Source organism: Orycteropus afer, unplaced genomic scaffold, assembly GCF_000298275.1.
Source record: "Orycteropus afer afer isolate SDZICR_OR568_19922 unplaced genomic scaffold, OryAfe1.0 scaffold00020, whole genome shotgun sequence".
Classification (NCBI taxonomy): domain Eukaryota; kingdom Metazoa; phylum Chordata; class Mammalia; order Tubulidentata; family Orycteropodidae; genus Orycteropus; species Orycteropus afer.
The window spans coordinates 13,757,371-13,776,939 of NW_006921607.1; the positions used below are offsets into that span (position 1 = coordinate 13,757,371).

General features: G+C 40.1%; 1 protein-coding gene across 1 annotated transcript in view; it reads left to right on the top strand.

Annotated features, from left to right (window-relative positions):
- RPN2 (ribophorin II) overlaps positions 1-19,569 on the top strand; it is a 64,185-nt gene that overhangs the window by 19,398 nt on the left and 25,218 nt on the right. The window contains exons 3-8 of the mRNA XM_042783582.1: positions 3,045-3,140; positions 3,727-3,902; positions 11,135-11,210; positions 12,222-12,356; positions 15,123-15,299; positions 17,128-17,246. Coding sequence (XP_042639516.1) covers positions 3,045-3,140; positions 3,727-3,902; positions 11,135-11,210; positions 12,222-12,356; positions 15,123-15,299; positions 17,128-17,246 — 779 coding nt within the window. The remainder of the gene's footprint in view (positions 1-3,044; positions 3,141-3,726; positions 3,903-11,134; positions 11,211-12,221; positions 12,357-15,122; positions 15,300-17,127; positions 17,247-19,569) is intronic.

The following is a 19,569-nucleotide window of genomic DNA, read 5'->3' on the forward strand; positions in this document are numbered from 1 at the left end:
GTCCATCCCTTCATACTCTTCTGCACCCTGAGCTATCTCCCTGTGCATAAGCAGCCCTTCCTTCTCCCATGATTGTTTGAGAGTAATTTTTGATCATTTGGTCTTATATGGATTATTTTTTAAGGGTGTGCAGTACTCACAGGTTATATTCTTTATTTTATGAGCCACTCTGCTGTTTATCTAAAAGAATCTCAGGAGATAGCTTCAGTTTGCTTATGGGTTATCACGGGGATAGGTTGGGGGGGAGTCTTTTAGTGTCAACTGGTCTGTTTTCTCCCGTTCTGTCAGGGTCCATCTCTTTTGGCCCTGATCAGAACAGTCGATACTGGTAGCTGGGCACTATCTCATTTTTCTGGGCTCAGGGTAGATGAGGCTGTGGTTTACTTATGTGTCCTATAGACTAGATTCTTCTCTGAGTCTCAGGTTTCCTTTCTCTTTTGCTCCTGATGAGTAGAGACCAATAGTTGTGTCCTAGATGGCTGCTTGCAATCTTTTAAGACCCTAGGCACTATTCACCAAACTAGGATATATGAACTATATCCTGCCAATTGTGCTTGGCACATTTCAAGTGCTCGAAAAGGGGTGGGAATGACCATAACGTTTTTTTGGTGATTTGGGTGCTGTCATTCCACTGTTAAGGCACCAGATGGCGACAAAGCACATATCTTAAATTTACCAATGTTCTTCGATAAGGAGCACTTGAATAAAATTAATTCGTTTCCGTTTACAGATCCCTAATTTATGCAGGGTGAAGTATTTTGTTTCTTTCCTTTCTGCCTCTGGCTTCTTTCAGACTTCTGGTTAAAAGTCATTTGTCTTAAGACTCAAATCAAAATTTTTTGTTGTTGAAGTAACATGCGCACAGTGAAACATCAGATAGTAAGACCATATACTACAGAATGGCTGCTAGTGAAAAGCAGCAACCCATTCTCACTTTGTTCTGTTCTGTCTTATTCCTTAAAAACACCCATTTTTCTCCTTCATTGTGATAAAATAAATGCACGTAATATAAGATTTGGCATTGTGACCATTTGAAAATGCATAATTAGTGGCATTAAGTGCATTCACAGTGTTGTGCAACCATCACCACTATCTAGTTTCAGAACTTTTTCATCACTCCATATGAGAACCCTGTACCCATTCAGAAGCACTCACTTTTAACTATTTTTATTATGTAATTTTGAATAGTCAAAATCTATGTTACTTCAGTCAGAATATTTAGCAATATAACCATTCAATAATATTTCTTGGGGTTCTGTTGCATACCTGCGCTGTGTGAGGAACAAAGGCATTGAATGACGAGAGCATGGTGTGTCTGGGGAGTTGCAGTAGGCTGGAAGGTAATATTTTGGGTAGAGGTGGGGATGGGGATAAAGCTGGCACAGAGTGAGGGTCAGTCATGAGGACATTTTATTCTGGGTCAGAAACGTTGGAGCTTGTTCTGAATTTTTGTGTGTATGTGTGGTAAAAGTATACATAACAAAACATACCCTGTCTCAGCAGTTTGTATAAGTACAATTCAGTGACATTGATTACATTCTTCCGGTTGTACAACCATTCTTGCTATCCTTTCCCAAGTCATTCCGCCAACGATTCACATAAGCTTGATGCCCCTGAAGCAAAATCTCTCCCTTTCCCCCTCCTTCACACCCCTGATAACTCCTAATCATCTTTGGTCTCTATATATTTGCTTATTTCATATAAGTGAGAATGTATAATATTTGTCCTTTTATAACTGACTGACTTTTCTCAGCATGTTTTCAAGGCTCACCCACACTGTGGAATCTATCAGGATTTCTCTTTATGGTTGAGTAGTATTCCATTGTATGTATGTATATATATATATATATCACATTTCGTTTATCTCTTCATCCACCAACAGATTTTAATAGCAAAATAGCATGGTTACATTTGTATTCTGTAAAGATCATTCCTGAAGCAGTGTGTAGAATGGATAGCATGACCTGAGACCAGTGAGGAGATGTTTGTAACAATTAGGTGAGACATGGCAAGGGACTGAACTAAGACACTAACAGAAGCAAGAGGGTGGGGATTGAGTTTGAGATATGAAAAGGAAGATAGAGCTTGGAGGGGAAGGGCAAGAATGATTCCCAGGTCTCTGCTTAAGTAGTCAGGTTCATGGTGATGCCCATACATGAGCCAGGAGGTCCAGGTGAAGAAACAGGTTTTAAGCTCATTTTAAATATGTTGAGTCTGACTTGCCTTTGGAGACATCTCAGTACAGTTGGAATCAGAAGAGACACTCTCTCACTTACTAGCTTTGTCACCTTCATCGGGTTACTTAGCAACTGCAGTCCTGTCTCTTTCTCTGCTAAATGGAGTTGATAATATCTACCACCACATGTCCTCAAGTTCATCACAAGGAAGAGCATCGCATACACCCAGCACAGGTCATAGCCATGGCCAATGATCAGTGAAAGTGGTTCTTTTCTTTCCTTTCTAGAGTCTGGAAAAACCAGAAGGTCTTCATGGTTGCTCTTTGTATGAAGTCAGCAGGTTTTGATGATACAGTGCTTTATGGAAAATATCTGCTTAAAAGGAAACTTTATCGGTTACCAGGGATGGGAAGAGAGGGAAGGGGAGGGAAAATCTCTAGATAGGTTAGGGAAAAAAAGATATGTAGAAACCAGACATTATTAGTGGTTATCAGAGGTAGAAGGAAGGGGGGAAGGGGGAAGCTTTTGCTTGGGGACATTGAGTTTATGCTAATGGTGGTGGAATATTTTGGAAAAGGATAGCAATAATGGTGGCACAACATGAAAAATGTCATCAGTGTCCCTGAGCTGTAAATGTGTAAGTTGTTATGTTGGTGAATGTCTTGTGTGTTTTTACCACAATAAAAGTTAAAAAAAAAAAAAAAAAGAAAGAAAATAGCTGCTTAAATACCTAAGTCTTAAGTAACTCATATTTTAAGCCTTTTATGATGGCTTAGATTTTATTTGCTATTTTTCAAGCTCCCATGCTTTTTCTTTCCCAGTGACTGTATGTATCGTTACCTAACGTTCACTTTTCCCCCTATTTAGAAAGCATGCACCTTCATTAAATCCAACCTTGATCCAAGCAACGTGGATTCCCTTTTCTATGCTGCCCAGTCCAGCCAGTCCCTCTCAGGGTGTGAGGTGAGTACAGGTTCCTACATTTAAATTTACTTTAAACTGTGAAGCCATTTTTAAAGAGGGGGCTCATGGCGGATGATTTTTTTCCTGAACAATGAAACTTGGATAAGAATCCATGGTATGGGTAGGAATTCTGATCTTGTGATTTTTTTTTTTTTTTTAATTTTTGTTTTTACCCCCTTAAAGAAGTATAGCATGTTTACTTTCCCCTGACTTTTCACTTGTTGTGGGTTTTAAATTACTTTTTTCTCTGGTTGTTGTCTTTCTTTGGGGAAGCCTTGATTTTTCTTTCCATCTCCTTTGAACATTTAGAAATGTTCAAAGTGAAGGAAGATTGCCCCACAACGGATTTCTTGAAGTCCATTTTATTGAACATCGGAGAACCATATAAATAAACAACTGCTCTGTCAGCATCTTTTCAGAAGTGTCCTGCTGAGATTTATTCTGGTGTCTGGGGAGCTGGGGCGGGGAGTGGTCATGTGCTGGGCAGGGGTGACTTTGGCAGTTGCTGTGCATGCCATCTTTGGCAAGCCTGCCACAAATTGCCAGCACCTGTTCTAAACCTGTGTGTCTGCCAATCCTTTCTTAGATCTCTATTTCAAATGAAACCAAAGATCTCCTCCTGGCAGCTGTCAGTGAAGACTCTTCTGTTACCCAGATCTACCATGCAGTTGCAGCCCTGAGTGGCTTTGGCCTCCCCTTGGCATCCCAAGAAGCACTCGGAGCCCTAACCGCTCGTCTCAGCAAGGAAGAGACTGTGCTAGCGTGAGTCACCCTCTATGTGCACTTCTCAGACTTCATTTCTCAGTCCTGTTCTGAGAAAGTTCATTCATCGGTTTAGCAAATATTTTCTGTATCTACTACATACTAGGCTCTGTGCTAGGCACCGCAGACGTGGTATTGAGCTCAAGCAGATAAAATCCCTGTCCTTGTGGAGCTTACATAGACATAGTCTTCCTCAAGCTACTCAATCAGAAGGCAAATACTGAGTCAAAGCATAAACACACAACCACATTGAGACAAAAACTTGCTTTTGGAGGTTAGAGTGAGGCCACTGAGCCACAGCATCTTGTGTTGAGTCTGCCTGGGGCTCAGCAAGAGGTTGGCAGTGGAGGCTCTGCAAGGAATGATCTGCTTACGGGATCCCTTGAAGTCTTCAGTGACGGCATCTGGTATGAGAAGCTGGGTGTTCCGAAGACAGAGTGGTCTAGGCATCAGACTCTACCCTGCAGAAGGCTTAAGTGAGGGAAAAGCACCTATAATTACAGGAAAGGGACTTTGAGCAACTTTCCTGTTGATTATAAATTTAATTATTGTAACCATCTTAGGGATGTTTGGTATAAACTTTTAAAAGTGATAATATATGTCATTTTTTAAAAAAAACCACACTAATATACTTAATTTGAAACATTTGTGTGTGTGTGTGTGTTCTCCATTTAATTGCAAACCGCCCCCCACAAGATGCTGTAGAATGCCTTGAGTCTTGCATTTGTTGGCATTTAGATTGTTTCCCAAGTTTTGGTTTTTTCTAAGAACTAAATTGTTTCTAACCTCGAAGTTTTTTTAAGGGCAGTTGACAATCTCTTTGTCCCTCTCACACCCATTACATATTCACGTGGTCAGTAATCAGTGACTTGGGCTGGTACTTTTCCTGGGCTTGATATTTCATGTACACTTTTCCAAACTTTAGCTCTAGTGGTCCTATTTTTTAAATTTTTTAATTTTTATTGTGATTTGGGTGAAAGGTTACAGAGCAAATTCATTTTCCATACTGTAGTTCACACACATTTTATCTCATGACATGGACTGCAATTCCCCACAGTGTAACAGCTCTCTTCCCACTTCTCCCCGTAGTTACCTCTTCCCTGTGTCCTTCCCTCCCATGCACTCCTGCCCCTTAAGTGGTCTTCCTGTGCATACACTGCCCTTCTATTCTCCCATGATTGATCTCTCCAAGGAGTATATCTACGTGATGTAAATGTTCAACCCATATACCTGTCTCTTATTTGGCCACAGGAGTGAGTTCAATTCTAGACCTGAAGGGCAGCTAGGGACCGTAGTTTCAGGGGTTTCACCAGGCTCTATCAGACCAGCAAACCTGGTCTTTTTTATTTATGATTTTGAGTTTTGTTCCATATTGTTCTCCCACTCTATCCAGGATCTCCTACATAGGTCCCCCTCTGAGTGGTTGACAATGGTAGCCAGACACCATCTAGTTCTTCTGGTCTCATGGTCATATAGGCTGAGGATCACATGGTATACCAGTACCTTGGCCTAATCATTTCCATGAGCCTTTGCTTTTCTTCATTCTTTGCTGTGGATGACGAGACACCCATCGTTGCATCTAGATGGCAGCTTGCAAGCTTTTAAGGTTCCAGTTGCTACTTATCAAAGTAGGATGTGGAACAATGTTTTTGTGTAGTATGCTATACCAATTCAGCTTACTGTCCCTTGGGACATGATTCCGAGCCCACAGGTCCAACTACTCGCTCCCTCTGGGTCTGGCTGTGGCCAAGAAATCACCACAACCTTGTCCCTTGTCAGCTCTACTATATACCTGGACATTCTTACAGAACATAAAATATACTTGTAGAAACATTGTCTGCCAACCCTATACATGTTCATGGGTACACTCCCCCTGCCTAGACATACCTGATTGTTCAGCCTGTCCACCCATCTGTCCACCTGTAGATCAATGTTTGTCATCACTGACAACGCAGTACTATATGTGCAAAAGGCTTCATCTTTGTCTTTATCTCCCATGTGCCTCTCTATGTCTTCCTCTTCCTTGGTGCTACTATGTTTTTCACTCACATTGGGTATGTTGCCCTTTCCTTCACCCAAATCAATACTTGTTTCTACCTGTCTAGCATTGTTCCCTCCTCTCCCCTCCTATCCCTGATAACCAACAAAGAAAGTTTCCTTCCATATATAAACCTTTCACTGACTTTTCACAATAGTGGACTAATACAGTATTTTTCCTTCTGTGATTGACTTAGTTCACTCAGCATAATGTCCTCCTCCAAGTTCATCCACATTATGCAGTTTTTCAGATTCTATATTATTCTTTAGGGTTGCATAGTAGTATTCCATTGTGTGTATGTACCGTAGTTTGGTTATCTACTCTTCAGCTGATGGACACCTAGGTTGTTTCCATCTTTGGCTATTATAAATAGTGCTGCGATGAACATGGGTGTGCATATGTCTGTTCTTATCATGGCTCTCACTTCTTTAGGGTATATACCTAGTAATGGAATGGCTGGGTCAAATGGTATTTCTAATTCCAAATTTTTAAGGAATCACGATACTGCTTTCCACAGTGGTTGTTGATAGTCCCATCAGCAGTGTATGAGACTCCCAATCTTTCCACATCCTCGCCAGCATTTGTTATTTTGTGTCTTGTTGAACTTTGCTTTTAGTGCTGGGGCAAGATGGTATGTTGTTTTGATTTGCATCTCTCTAAGGAGCTCTGGTAGCATAGTGCCTAAGGTACTTGACTGCTAACCAGAAGGCTGGCAGTTCAAATCTACCAGCCACTCCTCAGAAAGAAGGTTGGGCAATCTACTTCCATAGTGATACTGCCTCAGAAACCCAAGGAGGGGTACGACTCGATGGCCCATAACAACAACAACAGCAGTGGCTAATGATCGGGAACATTTCTTCATGTGTTTGTTGGCCACCTGAATATCCTCTTTGGTGAAGTGTCTATTCATGTCTTCTGCCCATTTTTTAATTGTATTGTTTGTCTTTTCATTGTTGAGGTGTTGGAGTTTTCTATAAATTTTAAAGATAAGTCCCTTGTCAGATATGTCATTGCCGAATATTTTTTACCAATCTGTGGGTTCTCTTATGACTCTTTTGGAGAAGTCTTTTGAAACACATAAAAATTTAATTTTTAGAAATCCCTACTTATCTGTTTTATCTTCTGTTGTTTGTGCATTTTGGGTTGTGCTTGATAGTCTATTTATGCCATAAATTATGGTCCCTGATTTTGCCCCTAATTTTTCTTTAAGGAACTTTATAGTTTTAGATTTCACATTTAAGTCTTTGATCCATCTGGAGTTAGTTTTTCTGCTAAAGAATATCCAGTTTTGCCAGCACCATTGTTAAACAGACCATCGCTTCTCCATTTAATGGATTTCGGCCCTTTGTCAAAGATCAGCTGACCATAGGTAGATGGATCTATTTCTGGGTTCTCAATTCTATTCCACTGGTCTATGTGTCTGTCATTGTACCATTACCAGGCTGTTTTGACTACCATGGCTATATAGTAGGTTTTAAGATCTAGGAGTTTGAGACCCCCAACTTTATTCTTCTTCTTCAATAGTGCTTTGCTTATCTGAGGTCTCTTTCCTTTCCATATAAAGTTAATGATTGGTTTTTCCATATCTTAGAGAATGTTGATAGGATCTGGATTGGGATTGCATTAATGTATACATTGCTTTGGGTGGAATTGACATTTTCACAATGTTCAATCTTCCTATCCTCTTGTGGTCCTTTTGATCTCTACTCTTAATGCCTTGTGGTAGAATGCCTTTTTCTGCGATCACTACTGTCTCATCATGATGTCACTGTCATCACCTCTCTCTGATGCCATCTTCCACAGAAAAATATTCCTATTTCTCTCTAAGCAGAAAGGAAAGTCTCCTTCCTTACAACCCCAGAACAGGGAAAAGTATAAGGAAGTGCATTCATTTTGGAGTCAGACAGAGTTAGGTTTCAATGCCAGCTCTGTTTCTTCTTTGGTTTGTGACTTGGGGCAAGTTACTAACTTCTCTGAGCCTCATCCGTAAAATGAGACAGTAACCCTTACATCATAGAGCTAATGGAGGATTAAATGAGATAATTCATATGAAGAGCCTAGCACAGTGCCTGTTTCTTAGTGGGCCTACAACAAATGGAGTTTCTTTTCCTCTAGAGCACTTCCTTGTTAAGTACCATTCTTAAGGATCTGGTTACTCCCTTGGTTGTATTGTCATTATTTCTCTTTTAAATTATAACCTTTGTTTGCAAAGCACATAGAGCCTGGCACATGTCAGATACGAGAGATGCCCAAGAGAGTTGTATACTGAAAGCTGAAACTGTATTTTGTGTTTTGGCTGCCTTGTAGAACAAGCACATGCTTTGGATCAGATGGAACTGTGTTCAAGTCCAAATTCTTCTACTTAATACCTCTGTGACCATGCATGGGCTAGGTACCCCACACATACACTACTACCAACTTTCAGTGTTCTCATATGTAAAACAGGGGACATGGTATCTGTCTCATGGGTTATTGTGAAGATCAAACCTGGCAGGATGCCTTATATGAATAATATATTACTTACTTTCCCTATTTAAGGAAATCTGCTGTAAATTAGGAATCTTCTAAAAGGGCCCTCTGTATTTTAATGGACTTACTCTAGGAGGTGTCTGTCATAAACTTGTCTTGAATGGGAAACAAAATACTTGTAGGTTTGAGTGAACCATCTGAAAAGTTGTCATTGTGATCTTCCGTGAGCCAATTTCTTTGAATTATCTGTGGTATATTAGCAAGACAGGATCCGCTTCATGGTGTTTGAATATTGTGCTCCAGAGGGAAAGGAATTGCTGGCTGGGGCATAAGTAATTAAAGCCAGTGACAAAACTTTCCTAAAACCAAGTGGGTTAACTTCATGCTGAAACTTCTGAGGTTGTTACCTACATAATATTCATTCCAAAGAAGAAAAAATGGTTATCATCATTGAACACTTCTTTCTAGGTTATCTTAGCAGGCTTTTCTGAGCTCAACATTTATCATGGGCAGATAGGAGGTTTTTATCTTGTTTAGAAATTCAGGTGTCGTTTTCTCAAGTGCATTATAATAGCAGGCATCCATCCCCTAGGAGTCGCTGAATACTCTCGAATACTCTGGGGCTTCCCTCCCTGTGAATTGTGACTCTTCTGTTTTCTAACTTGTCATCTTAATGGAATTTAGTTTTCCATGGAGGGGATCTGAATTGTTATGATCTCGACCTAAGCAGACAAACTCCTGCTCTACATTCCCTGACACATTGACTTGATAAGTGGTAGTTTTACACAAGGGCCCAGATATCTCTTGGGAATTAGAGAACTATAGGAGCAGGGTGGGAGGGGTTGAGTGGCAGTCGTTTAACAACCAGGGGGCCCTAGTGTTCCCTAATCTACCCAGGAAAACAGCACTTAAATTTTCCAAAGTATCTGCATTTAGAGAGTAGGATCTAGTAAAAGAGATGATATGTGTGCATATCACATTCCACCTTAAAAAGTTTACCTTACAGAAATATACTCAAGTGGATAAAAATACAGGTATATGTTGCTTAATGTCCATGATACATTCTGTGAAATAGGATGTTATGTGATTTGGATGTTGTACAAACATGGCATTAAAATCTCATGAGAGTATGCTTCCAGTTGTTCTTGTCACCATTGCTGCTGCTAGAGTTGCTGACAGAGGCTGGAGGAGGGACAGGTGGTGGCGGAGATGGTGGCTGTGGGGGAGAAGCAAGAGGGAGTGAGAGGGGAGGGAGCAGAATTCATCCAGCCCAGCTTGACAAAAGTACCTGCTGGACAAAGCCCAGGAGTCCATGCCCAGAGCCATGTCCTCTGCCTTACTTGCCTGTATCCCACCTATGGACTGGTGCTGCAAGAGACTGAGTGTGGGATCTTTAAAACCATTAGGGGAAAATAATGAACAAAAGGACAGCTGCTCTGTCTTTTCAAATTAAAAAAAGCACCTTTTGGGACTGGACAGATACGCAGTCAGACATAAATGCAGTCAGGTGTTCATTAAGTGACACATACCTTTATATGAGCAAGGGTTGTAAGTTATAGCATTGTATGACCTAGTAAAAAACTGGAAGCATTAATGTTTATCAGTTAGCAATTAAATTAGTGAATTATGATACGTTCAGGCATTATAAATCTATGTTGTTGTTAATAAGAATGAAGTACATTTTTATATACTTATGTGGAAAGATGCCTACAATATAGTAAATTAAAAGTAAATTGGAGAACAATTATCCTTTTGTTGTTGTTGTTGTTATGTGCCGTCGAGTCAGCCCTGACTCATAGCGACCCCTCCTTGGGTTTCCGAGGCAGTATCACTACGGAAGTAGGATTGCCCAACCTTCCTTCCGAGGAGTGGCTGGTGGGTTTGAACCGTCAACCTTCTGGTTAGCAGTCAAGTGCCTTAGCCACTATGCTACCAGAGCTCCCAATTATCCTTTAGGGAGTAGATACTACACAAATTTTAACTCTTCTTTTTCGGACAAATATGTACATTTATAATTAAAATGATAAGAGAAAGGGAATAGACTGGTTTTGGAATCAAATCTCCTTTTCCTTTCCTTTGATTTAATGCTGACGGCTGTGTGACTTTCAGGTCACACGCATGTCAAGATGATGGAATCATGCACATCAGCCATGAGCTCATGTTTATTGAACACTTTCTGTTCAAATGACATTTTCTGGTTTTTGAAGAGTTGCTACAAATTATATCCAACAGTTTCTTGTTCCACCTGCAAATGGAGACTCCACATTTCCTTGGTCTGGGAGTAGGAAAAGTAGAAAATTAACTGGCATGGTGTCTTGTACAACATAGGGGATGAAAGATAAACTTTGGCTGAACTGAATCCTGTTCTCCCTCAGAGCCTATGTCTTATAAATCTAATTAATTTGTAGTCTCCATGTTCTGTATGTGATACTGTCATGAACAAAGCAGACTTTTTGAGGGGGTGAGCCTGCGCCCCCTATGATCTGTGCTCACAGTATATACTGCTGGCTCTGTTGCTTGGATTGCCATCTCAGAATGCCATAATCTTTTCTCATCTTTGTTACATCTTTCCCAACTAGGTTGTAAATCATTTCCTTAAGGCTGAGACTGTCTTGACCTTCTAGAGAACAAAAACAGGATATTTGAGAAGGTGTCCAGAAACAAGAAAGGTGATTAGCTGGAAGATGATTTGCCATTCATTGGAATCCTACTCTCTATTTTCCAGAACAGTCCAGGCTCTGCAGACGGCTTCCCACCTGTCCCAGCAGGCTAACCTGAGGAGCATCGTGGAGGAGATTGAGGTGTGAATTTGTGTTGCCAAATTTCCCAGCTCCTGTCTTTGAAACCCTTTAGAAGAGTCTTGCGGATACACATGCATGATTTTTTATGGACAGTTACATTTTTTCTCATATCCATGGCACACTCATGATCTTTTATCAGAGCAGTATGTCCTGGGCAATATTTATTAATCTAATATAGTTACCCCATAAGTTTGGTAACAAACTGCTTTTCCAGCCTCTTATAAATATGTACTCTAAAGTCCACAATGTTTTAGAGTCTGACAAACATGAATTTAAATCTTTTTTTCTGCCGCTTAGTGCTATGTAATCTTAGGCAAGTTATTTAATGTCTCCTTGTTGGTGGCTATGGGAATAAGTGAGGTAATACATCTAAACTGCCTTGTACCTAATAGGTGCTCAGTAAGTAGTCTCTGTGGATTTTATGGTTACCTTTCCCTTTGCTCTGGATGTCCTGCTCCTCAGAGTCCACTCTCCTGGACTGTGTTGCCAATGATGGCAGGTGGTCCTGACATGTCATCACTGGATGTGTCATGGGCACAGTAGCTGCCTAGTCATGTTGCCCAGAAGAGCAGGACGTCTCCCTTCCTCTTTGGGTCTCCATGTTTTAGAGCTCTGAATAAGAAAGGGAAATGCTGTGCTGTGTAGGTGGCATCTAAACGGATGGCCAAGGAATCCATCTGTGTCACTGTGCTTCCTGGCTGCACTACAGCCTGGCTCACTGGCCTTCTGCCTGGAACAGCTGGCGCCTTCAGTGCCCCAATTCCTGGGCTTGAGTATGAATATAAGGGGCTAGAGCTAAAGAAGAGACTGCTCTTGAAATACCTGTATGATATACTTTATCTCCTGGTATTAAGTACTAAGTACTCTCTGGTAACAGTCCTCAGTGACTGTTTCCAGATTTAGAGTGAGAGATTTTCCTAAACTCAGTATTGATGCTGGGTTGACAGTGTTGTGTAGGTCTCATTTCTGTTATCACTGGACTTTAAACATGCTTCCCTTTTGTTGTGACAGGACCTTGTTGCTCGCCTGGATGAACTGGGGGGCGTGTATCTCCAGTTTGAAGAAGGACTGGAAACAACAGCACTATTTGTGGCTGCCATGTATAAGCTCATGGACCATGTGGGGACTGAGCCATCCATTAAGGAGGTGCCTGTCTAACTAGATGTAGAACCCTAAGGCCAACTTGATCTGCTAAGAATAGCTTTTTTTGGGAAGGCTGTTCTGTTAGCCCTGGGGCATGGTCACTCAGTGTCATGGGTTCCACATCGAAAATGAGAACTAGAATGATGTCACCCCTGTCCTCAAACCAGTCAGTGGAATAGACAGGCAAACAAAATGTTACACTTGCTTTAAATGGGGTGTGTACATGTCATGGGGTATTGGCAAGAAGGGCAGATGTATTACTCTTATTTCACCCTCCTTTTTCTTTTTGACCTCCCTTCCTGCCTATCTCATGAATGCTTCCACTTTGGTGGCCCATATACATCCTCTTTCTTGTGAGAAGTATCTTATACTTCAAAATTGCCTGTTTTTCTCCTCCACCCTTGTCCTTAGCAGTGCCTAAATTTCAGCTAATCTTTGTTGATTGAAATAGTTCATTGGGAGGCATGTCTGTCTACCAGACGTCCACCAAGAGTTAATCTTTTTTTTTTTTTTTCCCAAGAGGAGCTTGTTAACCTGAAAGAACCTTTAGTTGGAATGTATGTGGGAAGCCTTTTTGAGTAAGACCTTCTTTGTACCCCTTGTCTGTGAGAAGATGACCAACCCTTGATCTAAAGTACTTAAAATACAGACTGCTATTGTTTACGTTTTATAAGTAGAGGTTTGGATTCACAGAACTTTTCATATTTCCTACACATTATGAGTTTTGTGCAGAGTTTGTTTATCCAAGACAGAGAATATGGTTTACTTTATTTGAATTCACTATTTTCTCCAGAGGATCTAATCTAATAGTTTGTTCATGTATTTCCATTCTTCTGGTATCTTTTCCTTCATCCTAAGTGTCATAGGTAATAGTGCAGGAATGTGGGGTCTCTTGGTACAGATCATATAGGGATTCTCCCATACATAGTATAACAGATGAATTAGCAATATTCTACACATACAACTTGAACTTTTACTTGCTTTATTTCTGAGCTTCTACTAACCACGTATTTGGCTGGAATAATTTTGCTGTCACTGTTTTTGACACAATTCTAGTGAGCAATCACCCATTTTAACTTGTCAACAGCCTAGTGATGGAAAAATGTAATTGGTACAATTAAAGAAAATTATTTCATGTTGAATGTGAATAACACTGTCAGGAACAGGGAGCTCTTTTGTTAGATGGGAGATTTTAAAAAACAAATCTGATTGAAGTGGAAAATGTTTCCTCTTAAGCAAACAACCTCCAGAATTTTAATAATGCCTTTTAGGTTTCACTTTTTTAAAAAATTGCTTTTAGTTGTCTTTAAGCAGCCCATTACTTCTTAATGGAGAGTTATTTTAGTTTCTAATGTACATTTTGGCCATAAGATTTAGTCTCATAAATACAAGCTTAACCCCAATTTACTACTTAAAGGTCAGCCAGGAGGGAGGTTGGTTTAGCCGGGGGCGGAGGCAGGTGGGCTAGTTTAGCTGGGAGAGTGATTTGATGAGAACAGGAAAGAACCTGTTTTATTGTGGAAGGACTTTAGAAACAAATATCTGTATTTGAATTCTGATTTTGCTATTTTTTTCTGTTATGACTTGGACAAGTTACTTAATCTCTTTTAGCCTGAGATTCCTTTTGAAAAAGAGATAATACCTAGTTTTCAGGGTTTTTGTCAACGTTGTTGTTATTATGTGTCGTCAAGTTGGACCCTCCTCATAGTGACACCTCTTTGGGTCTCCAAGGTAGTATCACTGTGAAAGTAGATTGCCCAACATTACTTCTGAGGAGTGGCTGATGGGTTTGAACCACCAGCCTTCTGGTTAACAGTCAAGTGCCTTAGCCACCTATCACGGTGCCTGGCACATACAGGCATTGAACAATTGGTTATTGTTGTGTGTGTGTGTGTGTACACATTATATGGAGCTCTGGTGATGCTGTGGCTAAGGCATTGGGCTGCTAACCAGAAGATAGGTAGTTTGAACCTACCAGCTGCTCCACAGGAGGAAGATGAGGTAATCTACTTTCATAAAGATTTACAGCCTTGGAAACCCAATGAGGTTGCTATGACTCGGAATTGACCCAGGGCAGTGGGCTTTGTTTTTGGTATATATATAATTTTTTTTTTAACATACTATTGTGTTTTGGGTGAAAGTTTACAGAACAAATTAGTTTTCTTTGTTACTTGTATTTTATAATATGCATCCCTATCTTTATATACTGATTCCTTCAAGAGAGTGATATATCACTAGTATATATTACATGATTACATAAATATGATTGTGTAGCTGTGTTTGATAGCTAATACTTGAGCAGTTTTTTTTAATAACAGCTTTATTAATTCACATATACAATTTGACTAATTATTAAACTTTAAAATTATTGTAAATTTTATTTTTAATAGGTCATTTTTTCATTAAAAATGTAGCTTTATTTCATTAGTAATCTGGAAGTACCCTGCATTTGCATAGTAAACATTCAAATAAATGGTTGACAAAGAAATATATGAGTTTCAGTTTATACTGAACAGATGGAAAAAAACAGCCAAATCTGAATCTCGGTTTTGAAGCTTAAATGCAGAATATTTGTTCCCCCGCCCCACCACCACCACACATACACATACACACACACACATACACATCCCTTACAGTTTGGATTAATGGCTAAAAGACTTGCTGTGTGAACACCTGGAAACAGATAAGGAATAACTTGAGTTAGGTGGTGAGGAAGAGGTGGCTTTCCTGCTGGAGAAAAATCTGGAATGCATCTCCCTTTTCTTTCAGGATCAGGTCATCCAGCTGGTGAATGCCATCTTCAGTAAGAAGAACTTTGACTCACTCTCAGAAGCCTTTAGCGTAGCCTCTGCTGCAGCTGCTCTCTCCCAGAATCGCTACCATGTGCCAGTGGTCGTTGTGCCCGAGGGCTCTCCTTCTGACTCTCGCGAGCAGGCTGTCCTGCGGGTATGACTTCCATGCCCAAAATGTGCACTGTGATCGCCATTTTCTGCTGCAAGACTTTCAGAAATCCAAAGACCATGGTATACCACCAGTTATAGGCCCCATGAGTCCCTACCCGTTGAATCTAGGGCAAGACTCATTTCCCTTTGCCTGGAAATGTGGACATGACCGCTGAGCCTAAACTAGTCACAGACTCCTTCAGGTCTGTCAGAGTTCGCCTCCTGCTGTTTCTGCTCCGTGTTGGTTCTGGCTCACAGTGACTCTGTGTGCAGTAGAACGGGATGCTGCCTGGTCCTGCACCGTCTTCACAATTGTTGTTATGCTTGAGCCCATTCTTCAGCCACTGTGATGGTCCATCTTGTTGAGGGTCTTCCTCTTTTTCACTTACCCTCTATTTTACTAAGCATGATGTCCTTCGCCGGGGTCTGGTCCTTCCTGATAACGGGCTTTGAATAAATTAAGTGCGAGAGAACTGTATTTCTGGGTCCATAATTCCAGATATGTAGAAAAGTCTTGCTTTTAAAATACATTGCCCAGCACCAAAACTTTCTAAATATATTGTTCTAAGACAGCTATTTTAATTCCCCTGTAATTATGGTGCTCATAGTAGTTACATAAATAGCGGGTCTCCTCTTCCCTGGTCCTGACAGTGCTGCTTCAAAGCAGAGCCCTCTCTCACTCAGCACTAAGCACAGACTTCTCTTTCGTGTTAACTTGATAAACAGAGCAAATGCATAAATGTTGAGTACCCTGAGATTGTTCATCTCAAATGAGGCATTTTATTGTTGTTTAGAGACAGTGCTGAGTTAAGACCTTCAAAAGAAATTAGTGTTTTATTTATGTTTAAATGTTGGGGTTTCAAATAGAGTAGTACCATCTGTCCCATAATTTCTTCTACTTTGGGGCACTCTTGAGGAAAACCAAAAAAACAAACTCACTGTCATGGAGTCGGACCCAACTCAGAACGACCCCTCCTTGGGTTTCCAAGGCAGTATCACTACGGAAGTAGATTGCCCAACCTTCCTTCCAAGGAGTGGCTGGTGGGTTTGAACTTCCAGCCTTCTGGTTAGCAGTCAAGTGCCTTAGGCACTATACCACCAGAGTTCCTGGTCTTGAGGAAGTGCCCTTCAAATTGCCTATCCTCCCTACTTATAACTCATGTCCTCTCAACAGAGACAGGGGAGAAGTAACCTGATTAACATAGTTCAAGGGGACAAGAAGAGCAAAGTGGCAAGAGTACTTGCTTTGAAGCCAGCAGACTGGGGTTTGAGTCCAGTCTCAACCACTTAACTGGCTTTGTGGCCTTGAGCAGTCCCTTAACCTCTTGTAGTTTCAGTGTCTTTATCTGTCAGGTGGAGCTTATGCTGTCTATCTCATACAATCGATACGAGGATATATGGAAAGGGCACAGCCTAGTAGTAACAGTAACTGGCTTTCAATAAATGATAGACATTAATGTTATCCATATTTGTTTCATTTTCCCATTGCCAGTACCTTCCAAAAAAAAAAATTTCTTGCTAATGATTTTTTTAAAGGTAATACGGTATAGTGGCTGAAACGGGATCAGAAAGAAGGAAAATGACAGTCAGTCACTTTCTTTTCCTTTGAAAACTGAGAAACTCCAGCTTTAACATTCTGTAATCTATCCCATCCCAGACTTGATTCTCTTTCTCCTGTATTTGATTTCTGATGGGAAACAGAACAAAGGTCAATGAAGATTTCCTAAAATGAAGTGTTTCCTCCCCACAGCACTTGCTCCCTCTGGGGAGAGCACCACAGAAACAAAATTCCTTAGCCTTTGTCTTACAGATAATTTTTTATTTCTTTCCAGTTGCAAGTCACCAATGTTCTATCCCAGCCTCTGATTCAGGCCACTGTTAAACTAGAGCATGCTAAATCCATAGCTTCCAGAGCCACTGTTCTGCAGAAGACATCTTTCACCCCTGTAGGGTAAGTCCTGAGCAGATTTGTGCAGGGCACAAGCATATTTGTTTTGGAAAGTAAGCCTGCGCCAGTATCAAAAAACCAATCCCAACTTACTTCCATTGAGTCAGTTCCAACTCATGGCGACCCCCTTTGGGTTTCCAAGACTATAAATCTTTACCAAAGCAGACTTCAATGGAGCAGCTGGTGGTTTCAAACCATCAACCTTTTGGTTAGCAGCCAACCTTTGGTCTGCAGCATCAGAGCTCCTTGTAGCCAGTACAACCCAGACTGATGTGGATATCACTGAGATCGTAATACCAAATTTACCTCAACATTGGTTAGATAAATTTGACCTACTGATACAAAAATCTTATAGTTGTAAGGAAAGGATTTTTAAAACTAAAAATATTTTGCTTTGTTTTTTACTGTTTTCTTTACTATTTCTAGTTACCTCTGTCTTGTCAATGTGATATAAATAGCTATTTTAAAATTTAATATTTATTTTTTTCTGATATATTAGTCATATATGTTTATTGTAGGGGAAATACAGAAAACACAAAAAATATAATATAAATCTTCCATAATTTCGTCACCCAGAAATAACTGCTGTTGACATTTTGCTATCTTTTTTGGTCAGCCTTTTTTGTATGCATATAAATATATTTTTAAATTGAATTAGGTTTTTTTTTTTTGTCTGTAACAGTGTGCTGTGAACATTTCCCCATGGGATTAAATATTCTATAACCTTATGTTTAATGAGTGCATATTGTTATGCAAATTTTTGAAATTAAGGGTCAACATTTGTATGAAACTTTGTTAAGTGTTATGAATAAGTTAATAAAATGGTCCCTATTCATCAGGAGCTTTGACTTTCAGAGAGAAAATACATTTATTAGTCAATCATAAAGATAGTACAGGTGATATGTGAAATTAAAAAGCAAAATAATTTTGTAGGAATAATAAGAGACATTATTGGTGTTTTGTTGTGTAGCTACAGTCATGAATTCACTATCTTCTTTTCCCTTTGAAAATTATGAATATTTTTTAAAAAATGAGATAGGTCCTTTTTAGAAAATTCATGACACACAGGTAAGTAGAAATAATACAAAAAATAACCCACAATTCCACTACTCGACTGCAACCACTTTGAACATTTTGGAGTAATTTTTCTTTGTGTTCTTTTTCCATGTGAGCATGGTGAACATACTTGGGATCACACTGTGTACTTACCTGTTTGCATTTATTGTGGAAGGCTAACAGAGGGAGGTAGGACTTTAGGAGCTGAGTTGGGAAATAAAAGAGAAGACCTTGGAAACTTGGGAAGGGAAGTCATTTTAAGTAGGTTACAATTAAATCCGAGAAGCTGGGCTATGTGAAGAAGCATACAGCATCAGGATTGGAGGAAGACTCGTTGACAGCCTGTGATATGCACTTGACACACCCATGCTTGCTGAAAGTGAAGACTTGAAACTCTTACTAATGAAGGTCAGAGACTACAGCCTTCAGTATGGATTGCACTTCAACATAAAACAAAAATCCTCACAATTGGACCATTTAGCAACATCATGATAAATAGAGAAAAGATTGAAGTTGTGAAGGATTTCATTTTTTGGATCTATAGTCAATGCCAAAGGAAGCAGCAGTCAAGAAGTCAAACAACATTTTGCATTGGGCAATACTGCTGCAAAAGATCTCTTTAAAGTGTTTAAGATCAAAGATGTCACTTTGACAGCTAAGGTGCACCTGACCCAAGACAGGGTATTTTCAGTAGCCTCATATGCATGTGAAAGCTGGGTAATGAATAAGGAAGTCTGCAGAAGAGTTGATGCATTTGAAGTGTGGTTTTGGTGAAGAATATAAAAAATACCATGGACTGCCAGAAGAATGAACAGATGTGTCTTGGAAGAAGTACAACCGGAATTCACCTTGGAAGCAAAAATAGCCAGAATTTGTCTCTCGTACTTCGGTCATGTTATCAATAGAGACCAGTCCCTGGAGAAGGATATCATGCTTAGTAAAGGAAAGGGTCAGAGAAAAACGGGAAGACCCTCACTGAGATGGACTGACATGTGGCTGCAACTATAGGCTCGAGCATGGCAAGGATTGTGAGGGTGGCACAGGACCAGGCAGTGTTTCGTTCTGTTGTACATGGGCTCATTGTGAGTCAAAACTGATTTGACGGCACCTAACAACAACATAATATAGAGAAAACTTAAAAACTCTGATTGAGGAGAGAAGTTGCCCAAGTAGAGTAGAAAGTCAAACAAAAGAAAAGTGTAGCCTGAACTGTGTCAAGGAGTGTTTCACTCTGTAGCCTCTTTGTGAGTCCTTACTAATCCCACTGTCA